Source organism: Nicotiana sylvestris, chromosome 11 (genome assembly GCF_000393655.2).
Source record: "Nicotiana sylvestris chromosome 11, ASM39365v2, whole genome shotgun sequence".
NCBI lineage: Eukaryota > Viridiplantae > Streptophyta > Magnoliopsida > Solanales > Solanaceae > Nicotiana > Nicotiana sylvestris.
Genome location: NC_091067.1, coordinates 162,713,052 through 162,729,828, shown reverse-complemented (window position 1 = coordinate 162,729,828; position 16,777 = coordinate 162,713,052). Strand labels below are relative to the sequence as shown.

At 34.4% G+C, this 16,777-nt stretch overlaps 1 protein-coding gene across 1 annotated transcript; it reads left to right on the top strand.

The window, feature by feature from the left end:
* The first annotated feature begins 8,594 nt into the window (after nt 1–8,594).
* On the top strand, nt 8,595–12,736 carry LOC104211445 (uncharacterized). The gene is made up of 5 exons (XM_009760505.2): nt 8,595–8,866; nt 11,007–11,141; nt 11,366–11,403; nt 11,526–11,592; nt 12,266–12,736. Exons 1-5 carry the CDS (start codon nt 8,642–8,644, stop codon nt 12,605–12,607), a joined length of 807 nt encoding a protein of 268 aa, XP_009758807.1. The 5' UTR covers nt 8,595–8,641; the 3' UTR covers nt 12,608–12,736.
* The last annotated feature ends 4,041 nt before the right edge of the window (nt 12,737–16,777 follow it).

Genomic DNA, 16,777 nt, shown 5'->3' with positions numbered 1-16,777 from the left:
ATGCAATTTGAGTACTATATTATTGTGGGGTCTAATTTTGACATTTTCATTTGTTATATGGATAGTGATCCTAAAACTTCTCATGTTAGGTGTCTGTTCTCTTTTTTTTGTTAAATAGTAAGAAAATATTTACAATATTTATGTAAATGTGAATAAAGGGATCTTTATACAAATAGCCGGTGATATTCATTGTTTGCTTTTTCTAATTATATACATAAATTATACATTAATTATATATAATTATACACATAAATATATAAATTATGCATATTTTATTCCTGAACCGACTATGTTTAGTTTAAGTAGTTGGGTGGGCGGCTATATGAGTTAATACTTAGATAATAGATAATTAATTACTCCCTCTATCTCATATTAACAGTCTTGTTACTAAAAATAGTTACCTCAAATTATTTGTTATTTTAGAAGTTCAAGACAAAACTGATTAATTTTTTTTCCTTTTTTTACCCTTAGTAATAATTATTCTTTAAAATGGAGATAACACACAAATAGCATAAATATTCAATGAACAAAAATTATATCTTATGACATAAATAAGGGTAGAATAGTCCAATCTCTTTTCTAATTAATATTTTTTTTAAAACGTGTAAAAAAGAAGCACGACACATAATATGAGACGGAGGGAGTAATATTTTGATCCACCCTTGGTTGAAAGTAAATTTGAGATTTACATAGGTGAATGTAGGGATAATTGATATCTTACTTGAGATAAAATACATGCCGTTTTACTAAAGTTTATGCAAATAAAAAAATTACCTAATGTCTTTTGTTTCTGCTAAGATATAAATTATAGTTGATTGTATTTTATTTACCTACTTTATTAATCACTAGATTACAACCAAAGAAAAAAGTACTTAATAGTTATAATTAAACCGACATCATATCAATTTTAGATCTTAATCTCACTAAAATACCTTCTTTCTTCTTGTTTCACCCTTCGATTTTTCATGGAACCACCTAGTGGTAGGGGTGGGCATCGGTCGGTTCGATTCGGTTATGAATATTATCGGTTTTGCCTATCGGTTATCGGTTTACAAATATCATAACCCGATAACCAAACCGATAAGATATTGGTTATTGGTTATCGATCATTATCGGTTCGGTTATCGGTTTACCCGATAAGATAAAACAACTAAAACAGTTTTGCAATGTATAAAACTGTTTCGCAATATATAAGACAGTTTCGGTATAAAACTGTTTTGCTAAAATAGTTTTATAAGATTTGCAATGTATAAAACAATTTCGGTAAAATCAGTGTTCTTAAGATCTTCTTTGTTCAAACAACTAGCATTAACTCTTTGTACATTGATATCTACTTTTTTACTCTAGTACAGAATTATGTATATAGATTAAAATGTTTATTAGTTATGAAATACAAATTTTATAACAACTGACACAAGATAACTTTGTAACAACTCAACAATTTAAAGCACACGACGAATCTCACTTCAACTTTCAAACAAACTAAGAAAATCCAGAGCCAGAATGCTTTCAAACAAACTAAGAAAAAGAATGAAGATGAAGCAACTAAAAACTTACACGAAGAATCAAGATGAAGATGAAGAATGCAACTGAAGAGTGAAGTGAAGATGCAACTGAAGAATCTAATGGATCTGAGAAATGAAGTGAAGATGTGACTGAAGAGTGAAAGAAAGAAACTGAAAAAGGCGACTGACGCCGGCCTGAGTCTTGACGGGCTGACTGGTGAGGGTGTGAGGCGGAGAAACTAAGAAAGAATTAGGGAAATCAAAGAGTGAACTATGAATTATGAAACCTAGTATGTATATACTTAAGGGTAAACTAGTAAATTAGTTAATCCTTATTGGATTATCGGTTTTACTCAATAACAGAATTGCCAAACCGAGCCCGAACCGATAACCCAATAAAAAACAATTTAACCCATTACCGAACCGTTAACCTAATAACCCAATACCGATAACCCAATAAATAATTAACGGCTCGGGTTATCGGTTTTACTCGATATATGCCCACCCCTACCTAGCGGTGACAAAATGGTTTAAAAAAAAATAGCTATCCACTCGTATTATCCATTAAAAATGGGTTAGATAATGAATATTTTAAAACAAATCAAATATGGATAAGAACCATATTATCCACTTAGAAAATTGATAACCAATGGATAGTTCTTCAAGTTTATGAGACTAAAAATTCTCCCAAAGTGATTATATTCAAGAAGTCATGGATAATATGAATCCATATTATCCGCTGGTTAACCTGTTTTTTATCCGTATTAAATATGTATTGGATCAGATAATTTATCCATTTTTTGCATTATCCGTTTTGACCCCGCTCAAAGCTGATCTGACCCACCCGTTTACCACCACTAGAATCACCTCATTCTCCTCCCCTCCCTCAACCCCAAAAAGAAAATCGATAAGGGAAAAATAAAAAAATGTTATAAAATAAAAGCAATGCAGTAAAATGTAAATAAGAAGAGATAGAAAGAAGGGAGAAGTATTTTCTTCTTTCACTTTGGTGTATCTTTCCATTGCAATTACATGGCCTTTTATAGGCATAAAAAGTAAAGATGATGGACATAAAGTAGGAGATTTAATCTTTAAGTTATTCACAACATGGGCATCAAGTGTAGCATCCAATGTACAAACTATTCATAACACTCCCCCTTGGATGTCCATGTAAGATAATGTGCCTTATTAAGAACTTACAAAAAAAAAATATTGGTATGTACATAGTTATTTATTATATGCATTGATTGATGTCTCATTAAAAACCTTATCAGGAAAACCCAGTGGGACAAAACCTTGGTTAATGAAAAGATTGCAGCGTGTAGTTACTCCCCCTGATGAAAAATCACTTAATGTCTCGAATACGATGCATTCCAATCTTATATATCAGCTTTTCAAATATTGAGGTTGGTAATGCCTTAGTGAACAGATCAGCCAAATTATCACTTGAACGAACTTGTTGTACATCTATTTCACCATTCTTCTGAAGATCATGAGTGAAAAAGAATTTCGGTGAAATGTGTTTTGTTCTATCTCCTTTGATATATCCTCCTTTCAATTGAGCTATGCATGCAGCATTGTCTTCATACAATATTGTTGGAATATTCTCTTTCGAAGAAAGACCACATGTTTGCTGAATGTGTTGAGTTATAGATCTTAACCAAACGCATTCTCGACTTGCTTCGTGAATGGCTATTATCTCTGCATGATTTGAAGAAGTAGCAACCATAGTTTGTTTTGTCGAACGCCATGATATGGTTGTACCTCCACTTGTAAATAAATAGCCTGTCTGAGATCGACCTTTGTGTGGATCAGACAAATATCCTGCATCTGCATAACCAATCAATGATGGCTTGGATTCATTTGAATAAAATAAACCCATATCAATGGTCCCTTGGAGGTATCTGAATATATGTTTAATACCATTCCAGTGTCTTTGTGTTGGCGAAGTACTAAATCTTGCCAATAAGCTTACTGAGAAAGCTATATCTGGTCGGGAATTATTGGCAAGATACATTAATGCCCCAATTGCACTAAGATATGGTACTTCGGCACCAAGAAGCTCTTCATCATTTTCATGAGGTCGGAATGGATCTTTCTTTATATCAAGTGATCTCACAACCATCGGGGTACTCAATGGATGTGCTTTATCCATATAGAATCGCTTTAAAATCTTTTCGGTGTATGTTGATTGATGGACAAATATTCCATCTTTCATATACTCAATTTGTAGACCAAGACAAAATTTTGTCTTTCCAAGATATTTCATTTCAAATTCTTTCTTCAAACAGTCTACTGTTTTTGGAAGCTCCCCATGAGTTCCAATGATATCTAAATCATCAACATATACAACGATTATAACAAATTCAGATCCAGACCTTTTTATAAAGACACAAGGACAAATTGGATCATTTTTGTACCCTTCTTTCAACAGGTATTCACTCAGGCGATTGTACCACATACAACCTGATTGTTTCAATCAGTATAAAGATTTCTAAAACTTTATTAAACAAGTTTCTCGAAAACTTTTATATGCTTCTGGCACTTTAAATCCCTCAGGTACTTGCATAAAAATTTCGTTGTCTAATGATCCATACAAAATAGGCTGTAACAACATCCATTAGGTGCATATCAAGTTTTTCTTGCACTGCCATATTTATGAGATACCTGAAGGTGATAGAATCCACTACAAGAGAATATGTTTCCATATAATCAATTCCAGGCCTTTGAGAAACCATTGTGCCACAAGTCGCGCTTTATATCTAACGACTTCATTTTTATCATTTCGTTTTCGCACAAAAACCCATTTATACCCTACTGGCTTTATGCCTTCAGGTGTTCGAACTATGGGTCCGAAAACTTCACGTTTTCCAAGTGAAGTTAACTCTGCCTGGATAGCGTCTTTCCATTTTGGCCAATCATTTCTCTGTCTACATTCATTGACAGATTTTGGTTCAAGATTCTCATCTTGTTGCATTATTTCAACAGCAACATTATAAGCAAAAATGTTATCGATAACAGTATTATTTCGGTTCCATCTTTTCCCGATTGAGATGTAACTTATTGATATCTCTTCATTCTCATTATTTTCAGGTACCTAGACCTCCCCTAAGGTCTTATCATTTGTTATGTCTTGGGGCTCTTCTTGAGCCACTACCTCTGTGTTATGTTCACTTTGATCACTTGCTCCTTTTCTTCTTCGGGAATTTTTATCTTTAGAACCAATTGGTCTACCACGTTTCAAGTATGGCTTAGACTCATTTGCTTTAATTAATTGTCCTGCCGAGATATCAACTCGAATTGGAGCATTAGCAGCTGCAATATGTGACTTAGTCACCCTTGGTAGGTTAGTGAATGCATCTGGCAATTGATTTGCAATATTTTGTAAATAAATAATCTTTTGAACCTCTTGTTCATATTGATTTGTTTGAGGATCTAAATGAGACAGTGATAATTCATTCCAATCTATCTTCTTTTTCAGCTGCTTATTTTCTCCCTAATGTTGGATATACTGATTCATCAAAATGGCAATCAGAAAATCTTGCCGTAAATAAATCTCCAGTCATCGGCTCTAGATATTTTATAATAGAAGGAGATTCAAATCCAACATATATCCCCAACCTTCTTTGAGGACCCATCTTTGTGCGTTGTAGTGGAGCAATTGGAACATATATCGCACAACCAAAGATTCTAAGATGGAAAATATTTGGCTCCTGACCAAAAGCCAATTGCAATGGGGAGACTTTATGATAACTTGTGGGCCTTATCCGCACAAGTGCTGCTGCGTGCAAAATAGCATGACCCCATACTGAAATGGGAAGTTTTGTTCTCATAAGCATTGGTCTAGCAATTAATTGGAGGCGTTTGATCAATGATTCTGCTAGACCATTTTGTGTATGAACATGAGCAACCGGATGCTCAATTGTTATCCCAGTTGAAATACAATAATCATTAAAGGCTTGGGATGTAAACTCACCAGCATTATCAAGACGAATTGTCTTAATTGCATAATCTGGAAATTGTGCTCTTAGCTTTATTATTTGAGCCAACAATCTCGCAAATGCCATATTGCGAGTTGATAGTAAGCACACATGTGACCATCTTGTAGATGCATCTACCAAAACCATATAATATTTGAATGGTCCACATGGAGGGTGAATGGGCCCACATATATCACCCTGTATACGTTCCAGAAATGCAGGGGATTCCATCCTAACTTTAATAGTTGATGGTCTAATAATTAATTTTCCTTGAGAACACGCAGCACAAGAGAATTCCTTAAATTGAAGAATCTTCTGATTCTTCATTGCATGTCCATGTGAATTCTCAATTATTTTACGCATCATATTAGAACCAGGATGGCCCAACCGGTCATGCCAAATAATAAAATTATCTTGATTAGTAAACTTCTCGTTTACTACGGCATGTGTTTCAATCCTGCTAATACTTGTGTAGTATAAGCCGGAGGAAAGAGCAGGTAACATTTCAAGCACATATTTCTTACCGGACATTATTGTAGTAATATAAAGATATTCAATCTTTTCATCATTTGTAGTCTCAATATGATAGCCATTTTGGCGAATATCTTTGAAACTTAATAAGTTTCTTTGAGATTTACTACAATATAGTGCTTCATCAATAGCCAAATTTGTTCCTCCTGGTAGTAATAAATTGGCTCTTCCAGAACCTTCAATTAATCTTGTACTACCGAATATTATATTAACATTCGCTTCTTTCATTACCAAATAAGAGAAATATCTCTTATCTTTTAAAATAGTGTGTGTTGTAGCACTATCCAGAAGACATATATCATCTTTATTAATCTTGAGTCCAATTGAAGATCGGGGAATTTTCATATTCTTCATAAAAAAAAGACAAATAATACATCATAAGAAATATGAAAGACAAGCAGAAAAAAACATTAAGAAATACATTAAGAATGTAGAAACTAGCAACACGTGATGCATTAGGAAAATACACTCAAGAAAAATAAACTAGTTGCAAACATAAAAATAACAACTTTTATAGTTTCATTCCCCAGTAAGATGATTAGTTCTTCAGTCAATATCCTCAAAGAAGTCTCCAGCTTCTAAATGAGTAATATTTGTTAGGCCTTCAAAATCATCATCTTTATATGCAAGATGTGCCTTAGAATCATATTTGTTTGAGGGACCTACTTCATCATCATTATTTTGAAAGGTCAAATGTGCCTCCACATTATTTTCTTTTTCTTGAGGGAGGGTTGATAAAGTTTGACAAAATGTTCTGGCGTACGACAAATGCGTGCCCAATGACCTCTCATACCACATCGGTGACACATACTAGTTTTACCTTTTGAATGATTAATTTGAGAACCCTTATTGTTCTCCAATTTATTTCCACCATAATGACGATAATTGTTTCGCCCCCTGCCACGTCCACGTTTATGACCATGTCCACAACCACAACAATTATTTTGTTTTCTTTCAAACATATCATATGCTGCTACAACATTCACTTCTGGAAATGGAGCTGACCCAGTGTGACGGACTTCATGATTTTTCATTAATAGAGTATTATTCTGCTCTGCCACAAGTAGGCATGTGATTAACTCAGAATATTTCTTAAAACCTTTTTCACGATATTGTTGTTGTAGCACCACATTTGAAGTGTGAAAAGTAGAAAATATTTTTTCCAATAAGTCCTCATCTGTGATAGTGTCTCCACATAATTTTAATAGAGAACTTACTTTAAAGATAGCAGAATTATACTCACTTACGATTTTAAAGTCTTGCAATCTTAAATGTATCCACTCATACCGAGCTTTCGATAATACCGTAAGTTTTAGGTGGTCATACCGATCCTTCAAATTAATCCATAATTCGAGTGGATCTTTTACGGTTAAATATTTAGTTTTTAACCCTTCATATAGATGATGACGAAGGAAAATCATGGCCTTCACTTTATCCTGATTTGGTGCTTCATTTCCTTGTATAATAGTATTTCCAAGACCTTTAGCGTCAAGGTGATTTCAGCATCAAGGACCCATGATAAATAGTTCCTCCCGGTGATGTCAAGTGCCACAAATTCAAGTTTTGATAAATTTGACATAGTGAAAACTATCATAAAAGATGAATAAGTTAGAGAAATAATTATAATAATAAACAATTAATGAAAACAAAACGATTAAGGTAAAAGAAATAAAAATAGAGCTATATCATGTTAACAATCTACTATTTCATTTTATTCTTGCCATAAAGTAGAAATTACATACTTGTTTCATTTCACTTTATATTATTGATATATATGTGTTAATAAAATCGAACGTGACTAACATTATTTATATGTTCCAATAAATATAAAGTAATTAAACTATAAAATTATTGCTTGTCAATTTATTTCTCACAGTTCTTCAAAATGCCTTAAAGATATGTTTTGATCTAGGGAGTCCATGAATATTATAAGTATGACATTAGTGCATAGCTAGTTTGATGACTTTGAGGTCCTCTAAGAGTTGAGCACGGAAGGAAATAGTTATTTTATCACTGCAATGTACTTAAACTATTTAAGATGCCCAAGCGCACAAGTAATCTGCAAACAGTGAGCATATGATATGTACTGTTATAAATAAAATGATTATAATGATACTTACCTTAATAAAATATGGCTCAACTTAGCGGGTGTTAAGAATAAAATTAGAGCTTCGTGCTGATAACATGTTATAAAATAAAAGCAATGCAGTAAAATGTAAATAAGAAGAGATAGAAAGAAGGGAGAAGTGTTTTCTTCTTTCACTTTGGTGTATCTTTCCATTGCAATTACATGGCCTTTTATAAGCATAAAAAGTAAAGATGATGGACATAAAGTAAGAGATTTAATATTTAAGTTATTCACAACATGGACATCAAATGTACAAACTATTCGTAACAAAAAAAAACTTATTAAAAACAATTATAGTACTCCTAAATGAACCCCCCACCCCCACCCCCAAACCAAAAAAGAAAAAAAGAAAAAAAAACATAAAAAAGGTGCAGGGATGAAAATGTAATTTTACATGAACACATCATTACTTCTCTAGCTGTTAGGTTAGTGGACCAAACTAAACGCAGAACAAAGCTAAACTAACTTCCAACAGTTGAACACTGTCAGATAAAAACATGTTATTGCAAGGTTGGGGCTTTCCATCTGCTTCTTTAAAATTCTGCAGAAGACGTAACACTTCAATTTACAACAATCCAACAACTAAAATCCTCATATATTCTTGTCCTAGAAAACATGGTAGATGTTTTTCTTCATCTTCTTTGAACTATAAATCTTTGCCTAAGTTGGTTTGTCTTCATGGAATTGGAATAGAAGACATTACTGATGTCATCCATAACAAGGTTAGTTCACCCCAAAATTCATAGCATAGTTTGATATATGTAAAAAGTTACCTTTTTTGTTCCCCATAATTCTTGATTTTTGCTTTTTGTTAGTTCTTTAGTGTAAAGTTTGAATCTTTATGTTTCAATTAGGCTGCAGTTCTGGTGGATTGTCATTGTATATGGTGATAGTTGGAGGGTCAATTTCAGAAAGATGATGAAATTAGTTGTATTATATGTTATATTTATGTATAATTGGATTACAATTGTTTACCAAAGAAAAAAATTAGGGATTCTAAATGGTTGTATATCATGTATTTATTAGGCTCCAAATTGGTTGGACTTCCTTTAGGTATGGTGAAAGATGTGCCATTTTGGTTCTTATTGAAGCCATTTGACCACCAAAGGATCGGGTGCAGCGGATAGGGCTGCTCCTCCCTTAACCAGAGGTCTCGGGTTCGAGCCCTGGGTACGGAAAAATCCTTGGGAGGGAGCGCTTCCCCCGAATGGAGCCCTACCCTGCGCGAATCCGGATATAGTCGGGCTCCAACGTGGGTACCGAACACCGGGTGGGAAACCAAAAAAAAAGGAAAAAAGAAGCCTTTTGGCTAATTACACTATGTTTATGTATGCTATGAAGGTCAATTGTGAAGAGATGATTAAATGCAGAGATAACTAGAGATAAGCATATACTAACAATTGTGCAAGATGTGCTTTTAGTCTTTGTTTTTGAATAATTAAGTTATACTGCTAACAAAAAGAGATTAACTTGTAGAAAAGGAGTATACAAAAGATCCTTATAGGTTCCCTATCTATGAAGCGGGTTATACTTTAAGTTGCTCAGACTCGGGTGCGGGTATCCGATAGGGGCACGGATCCGAGTGTCGGATTCGACAAAATCTAAATTTTAAGATTCGGGGGTACGGATCCAGGTATGGATAATGGTGTAGGGATTCAGCTAAGAAAATTCAAAATTATAAAAAATAGAGCTATAAAGAAAAAAAGAAAGTCATTCAAAGCCTTCCACCAACTCTCCATCTATAGCGCTGCTACTATCTACCACTCAGGACACGACCCCTTTCTTGGTTTTTTCTGAAATACAAAGCAGCAAATATGAGACAAAAGTACTACAATATTGAAGGTATGCCATTTTCCATGTCCTACATTTGATTTATTTTTACTTTTTAGAAAAATCAAAATCTGAATTTCCCCCCAAATTTGTCGATGGACTCAGGTCAAAGTATCTGAAGTTAGTTAACTGAATCTGGGACGTATCCTGCACCCGCACCCGTTCCGTGTCAAAACGGGTGCGACACCAAAAATGAAGAGTCCGCGCAACTTAGGTTACAGTATAACCAGATCATTAAATATTGGCTTTCACTTAAATTTGGTGCAAGTTTTAGGCCGCTCACTTAAGGCGCTAATTGGATTACAATAAAACCGAACACAACAGACATTATCATAGAGGCTGTTGTATGCGGAAGGAAAAAAGAAGAAAGAAATGAACATCCCAATTTGCTCAAGATGAAGTAGATCCAGTGCTGATGATTAAAGGTTGGAAAACCAAGAAGAATGTAGGTTTTGCCAAGTAATTATTTTGGAAATAAGTTAAATCATCAATTTTCAAGTCAGCATTTGGAAAAGGAGACTAGAGTGTTCATATATGAAGCAGAAACTACAAACTCATGAAAGTAGGCCAAAATCTTCTTTATGTCAGAACAGACCGTGCATGTGGCTTATAACCTGACAGGAGTCTCCCTTGAGCATATTGGCGACGCGATTACATTAGATGTCGAGCTGGAGCGCTCCCATGTCTCTCTTTACGATTGTTGTGTTAAGAGTCACGGATGGCTCTACTTATTTGGTACACAGTTTCATAATATAGTTTGGGGTCATTAAGGTGGATATTTCTTCGTTAAATAAGTAAGCTATAGTTTGGCTTAAACCTGAAAATGTGGAAACTGTTTTAAGAATGTACAGATTCTGCTCTCATATTCTTATCAAATCCCAATGGAAAAATGTCTGATTAGGCACTTTAAGACGTGGAAGCAATGTTCTACTCAAAAAAGCCTCAATGTGGAAAGATTTGTTTCAGAAATCATAGTTTCATATGATAGTATGCCTATATATGTTATTAATTTGTTTATAGCGTTACCTACAGGTTTTGGTTGCAGCAGCTGTATCTGCAGCGGCTGGTCAGCTGATGAAGCCTTTTACTTCAACTCTATTTTATGGCAATCAGTTCAATATCAAGACAGCATTACAGGCTGGGGGTTTCCCTTCCACACACTCATCGGTAAGATTCTTATCCTTCTATGTTTTCGCACTCTTGTGTAACCTCCCCGTTCATTTACTAGATGTGCTTTCAAACCTGAAGTCTCCGCTAAAGTAGTCAATGCTTCAATCCTTAATTGGGCTATGATAAACTAATAGAAAAATGATTAACTATATACAAAAAAACCAGCTTTGTTGCCTTTTTTCATTTCTTCTCGTTTAATTTCATCTATTTCCAAATGACAGGCAGTAGTCGCCACAGCCACCGCCCTTGGCTTGGAAAGGTATTTTCCTCCTTTTCTATCTTTCCTCTCGAGGAAGTGTCACATGAATTAGAACTTGGGAGAAAATGTTGCAGTATAGCAATTTTTGTTTTCTTGACTATTTATCAGTGCTGTAACTGCAGGGGCTTTTCAGATTCGATTTTTGGTTTAGCAGTGGTGTATGCTGGCCTTGTGATGTATGATGCGCAGGTATGTCATGGAAACTTGAGTGTCCCTCTCTTTTTCCAGCTTCACTTCAAGAAAAAATTTCTTTCATACTTCGTACGTTGCTTGACTCACACCTATTGCAATATGAGAAAGTGCTAGATTTTAGTGCTACATATTTGATACTTTTATCGAAACAAGTTTGGAATTTGGAAACTATGAATCTGATCGGAGCTGGTGTCCTAAGGTTCTTTGTGGCATAACAAGTCTAAACACAATCCTTTGAAGTGTAAAATATAGCAGGAGACGGGTGATTTTTGTCGATATTCCTTCAAGAAGGCACTCGTCATTCTTTTCTTGGATAACTAAGAAGGAACTCTGCAATGACAACAAAACCAGAAATGATATTATCCTAGGAAGATAAATAGATGTGAACCATATATATTTCATATAAAGACTAATGTTATGTGAGTTGGGCTAAATTTCTAGTTGCGCTATTATATGGTTGAAAACATGCTTAAAATGTAATTTTTTCACCAACTGTGAAAGTAAAAGAACAATACTCAGTTGTTACGCGGCCACAACATGAAACTCTCTACTTGCTCTAAAAGGAAAAGATAAGCAATTTCTGCTGATACAGGAAGGGAAATTATATTCTATATTGTTTTTCGCCAATTATATTCTGGTCTGTCCCACCTTCAATATTTTGCTTCTGTAGGGAGTTCGAAGGGAAGTAGGCATTCATGCAAAAGCATTCAATAAAGCTTTGTTCAGAAATCAAATAAACTCAGTTCCATCTAATAACGAACTTGATGTTTTGACGGATTCTATACAAGAGAAATTATCCTCAGGTGCAGAGAGCCTTGATCCTCGATTATCAGAGGAATCAAGTCCTTTTCAACCAAGGTTGAAGAATGTTACTCTATTGCTTAAACCCGATGAAAGACGAGTCTCATCTACTTTTGCTCCATTGAAAGAACAAGTTGGTCATACAGAGGTTGAAGTCATAGCAGGTGCATTCTTGGGATTCTTTGTGAGTTTGGCGGTAAGTTTGACGTGACCCCTCAGTCGTTAGTGTTTACTTGGCATTATTTTTTGGCCAATGAGTTACCACAGTAAATCTGTATACGGCATATTTACAATGTAAAATGCAACTAAAATCCTTCTATATATCAAGAAAATTTCACTAGCTTGCCTTCACGCAGACCTGTTTGTGTACAATTCTTGAGTGAATCCGGTTTTCATAGCCTGGTGTCAATCTTGATATTAGCACTTGATCGACAGTCGAGATTTGCTTTGGTATAAAAATCACGGTCCGCATATGAATTTAAGCACGATCCGCCTACGAATTTTCGTTCTTTTTTGATTCATGGTTATGCTGGTGCTGTATCGGTTCTGTATAATTGTTTTAGTGATTCCAAATGTCTGATGTTATAAGGTGCTACTGCTGTTTTGACAATGGCATCTGAAAGACATAATTAAGTAACGTAAAATATAACCACTCTAACAGCTTAAAATTTTAGATAATGTGGTCACACGATTCAACATTGCTGTCGGAGCAAGTAGTGAGTTAAAGTTTCACTGCCAACCATTATCAAGAAAAGGTTTCTCGTGCTTGGCTCATGAAAACGGATTAGCCTCGCACGTCCAGGACCGTGCCCAAAGACAACTAAATAAGTAGGAGTTACTGTATTGGGAAAAATTAAGTTCATATATGGAATTTATTATAAGATGACACGTCATGACACGTGGACCAGACAAAAGAGGATAGGTGGCAAAGAATGATCAAAGAGGCACGAGCTTCAACAGGCACGGACAGATGTTTAGAAAGATAGACACTCGAACCTCTTTATGATTAAAGAGAATGAATCTGATAGTAAATGAGGTATAGATACGCATTATTGGGCATTAAATACGAAAAACGTTAAGGAATCTTTAGTGAATCAAATATGATTACCAATTGTAATGATTATATTAAAAACCATTAAATGTCATTAATTGCCAATAATGACTCTATTATGGTAGAAACAAAACGTATTACCTAGAAATAGCTATAAAAGGAGAAGACTGATCATTTGTAAGGACACGAAATACTATTGGAATACATCGAGTTCTTCTAAAATAAGCTTTGACCGAAATCTCAATATTTGCTTAAACAGTTACCCCCGAGCATTAAAACACTACTCAAACCCTAATATTAAGCTGCCATTTAGTCTATGGTTTAAGTTAGTTGTGAGTAGTGGTGTCAAAATAGTTAAAAGAAAACAGTTATCTACACATATTATCCATTAAAAATGGGTTGGATAATGAACTTTTTAAAAACGGATCACATATGGATAAGAACCATATTATCACCTTAAAAATGGATAACTAGTAGATAACTAATGACTTTAACTTTTACATTTGTAAAACTTCAAATTGGGGATTCTTCAAATTTTGGAGATTAGTGGAAGAATAGGAATTCTCCCAAATGTAATAATATTCAAGAAGTCATGGATAATATGAATATTATCTACTGGTAATTAGATTGTGAGTCAGGTCGGATAATTTATCTGTTTTTACATTACCCATTTTCGATCCGCTTAAATCTGATCCGACCCGTCCGTTTGTCACCCCTAATTGTGAGTAAAGGGGACTAATTTTGAGTAAGAACTCTTGCCCGATGAAGGCAGTTGCCTTTATAGTTTTCTTAGATGTATAGATAAAAGGGAAAAAGGCCATTATTACCCTAGTACTATTGTAAATAGTACACGTTTGTCCTCCGTTTCACTTTACGTCTAAAACCCACCCTACCGTTAACAAACTTGATGAAAATGCCCCTAACCCTAACGGATGGTCAATGTGGCAGCTGACCCACTCCATTTTTTCCATATCAGCTGTTAAGTCACTTATTTACTCAAGTAAAAAAAATTAAAATATATCCCCCCAACCTCATCCCCTTCGGGCTCCCTACTTCTTCTTCTACGAGTTCTTCATCTTTACTTCAGATTTTTCAATCCAAATTAGGCCAAGTTTTTCATCAAACTGACTCAAGTTGTAACCATAACTTCTCAATATTAATATTCTCAACAAATTCCAGCTAACACTTTGCTTAAACTTCAGCAAATTAGAATACCCATTTTATGTTCTTAAGTATTCTTACAAATCCTTCAATGGTGATTTTTTTTTTTTCAAATCTATAAACATCAGTGTTATTCTTCCCGTTTCAAGCTCCAATTTTTATTTATTTTTCTACTCGATTTCAGCAGAAAACAAGCAAGAATTTTAAATTTTTGTTGCTTAAATTTTAAAACCGCGTCTCGATCTTCTTAGTTAGTGATTCCATAAGTTCTTCTTTTTCAGACCGGAGTTCGTGTATTTGGATATCTTCTAATTTATTTTTAATTGAGTAAATAAGTGACTTGGCTGACATGGAAAAAATGGAGTGGGTCAGCTGCCACATTGGCCATCCGTTATGGCTAGGGGCATTTCCATCAAGTTTGTTAACGGTAGGGTGGGTTTTGGACGTAAAGTGAAACAGATGACAAACGTGTACTATTTACAAAAGTACAGAGGTAATAATGGCCTTTTTCCCTAGATAAAAAAGAAAGTTAATAGTGCTTTCCCCCCGAATGGAGCCCTATACGGTGAGAATCCGGATATAGTCGGGCTCTAATACGGGTACCGGACACCGGGTGAGAAATAAAAAAAAAAAACTGTCCCTACTTTAGTGGTTATCGAGTAAGAATGTGAACAAAATCAGATATGTTCACAACTAAAAGTTGTAAATGATTAAAGAATATTATCAGTTCTGAAGTTGGACTTTGAAATGCATGTCGATATCAGAGGATCAAATTTTTCCTCTTTCGTTGGACTTTTCAATTGTTTGTTTCTCTGTTAATTTGTTCACCATATCATTTACTCCATTAGTCATGTGAAACATAGCTGATTATTATTTAAAATAAATAAATAACATAGTGTTCCTTTTCTATGTTTTTTTTTTGGTCATTAGTGAAATAGTCACTTTGAATTCACTTTAATGGAAAAGAAGATGATATTGACTGCATCCCATTTTCTCCTTTAATAATTAAAATGATCCTAAAAGTATCACATGAAAAATGCTATTATCATTACACTAAGGATTTCTTATGAAGTTAAGTTGGGTGAATATAGGAGGAAAAGACCGTAGAACAGGGACGGAGCCAGGATTTGAAGTTTATGATTTCTGAATTTGCCATCGAACTCATAGCTCGTTTAGCTATTGCGTTCGCAATTAAATATTTATACATGTTTAATGAATTTTGTAATATAAAACAGGGTCTAAACAAAAATTACTGGGTTTGTGCGAACACGTAACCGATACACTACCTCCGCCCCTACTTTAGAAGAAAAAGACAAGAAAAGGTTGATAAAAGAACAAACTTAAAGGATCCCGAAATAGTGGACATTTCCTTTGATATATCTATCATCAAATGTCAAAATCACCTGAAAAATTAATAATATGCTAATTTTTTTACTAAAGAGATTCAAAATATAAAGAAGTAAACACATGAAGAAGTCAAAAAAATTCAAAGTATAATATATATGCATAAAAAAAAATTTGACCTATCTATGCAGTGTAATTTTCTGATAAATTTTGTCAATTGACTCCCTTTGAACAAAAGTAACTCTACCCAGGCAAATATTACGTGTATAAACACTAGACATAATCATTAATTCCTATTTAATGATTAGTCTTAACTAGTATTGCTCACAAGGTCGTTTTCGATGGACCCACCAAATTTCAGATCAATCAGAGTCCGTCAATTTTGAGCACTGATAGGATCCAAGTGACCGCGTATAGCACAAGTATATTTCATATGGTCGTGCATAATATTCTTATGACCCCGAAAAGCCAAAAAATAACATTAGTCAAGATGAGTATTGCTCGCAAGGTCGTAGCCGATGCTTTTACCAAGTTTTAGGTCAATGGGAGTCCGTCAACCAAATTCAGAAAAATTACCATGTAAATATATAAATACACAGAAAATGGAATCAGTCTTTTCCATTACGTTTCGTGTTAGCTTTTTCTACTCTATTTTCTTTGAATTCTTCCGCTATGCTCTGCATGTTACTTTTCTATCATGTTTCTCACGAGTTTCAGTTGCTGAGAGGAACATGGTAGAGGTTTCAGTTCTTTCTGAGACCTCTGAACCTATTTTTAATATCTGAAATAAGTTTCAAAACATTTGTTTTTCATATGATTCCAGCT

What these genes read in the sequence shown, in the direction of transcription:
- LOC104211445 (XM_009760505.2), top strand. Translation starts at nt 8,642, where the DNA reads ATGTTATTGCAAGGTTGGGGCTTTCCATCTGCTTCTTTAAAATTCTGC. An exon ending in TCCCTTCCACACACTCATCG is followed by an intron (nt 11,142 to 11,365) that starts GTAAGATTCTTA and finishes TCCAAATGACAG; the next exon opens with GCAGTAGTCGCCACAGCCAC. An exon ending in TTGTGATGTATGATGCGCAG is followed by an intron (nt 11,593 to 12,265) that starts GTATGTCATGGA and finishes TTGCTTCTGTAG; the next exon opens with GGAGTTCGAAGGGAAGTAGG.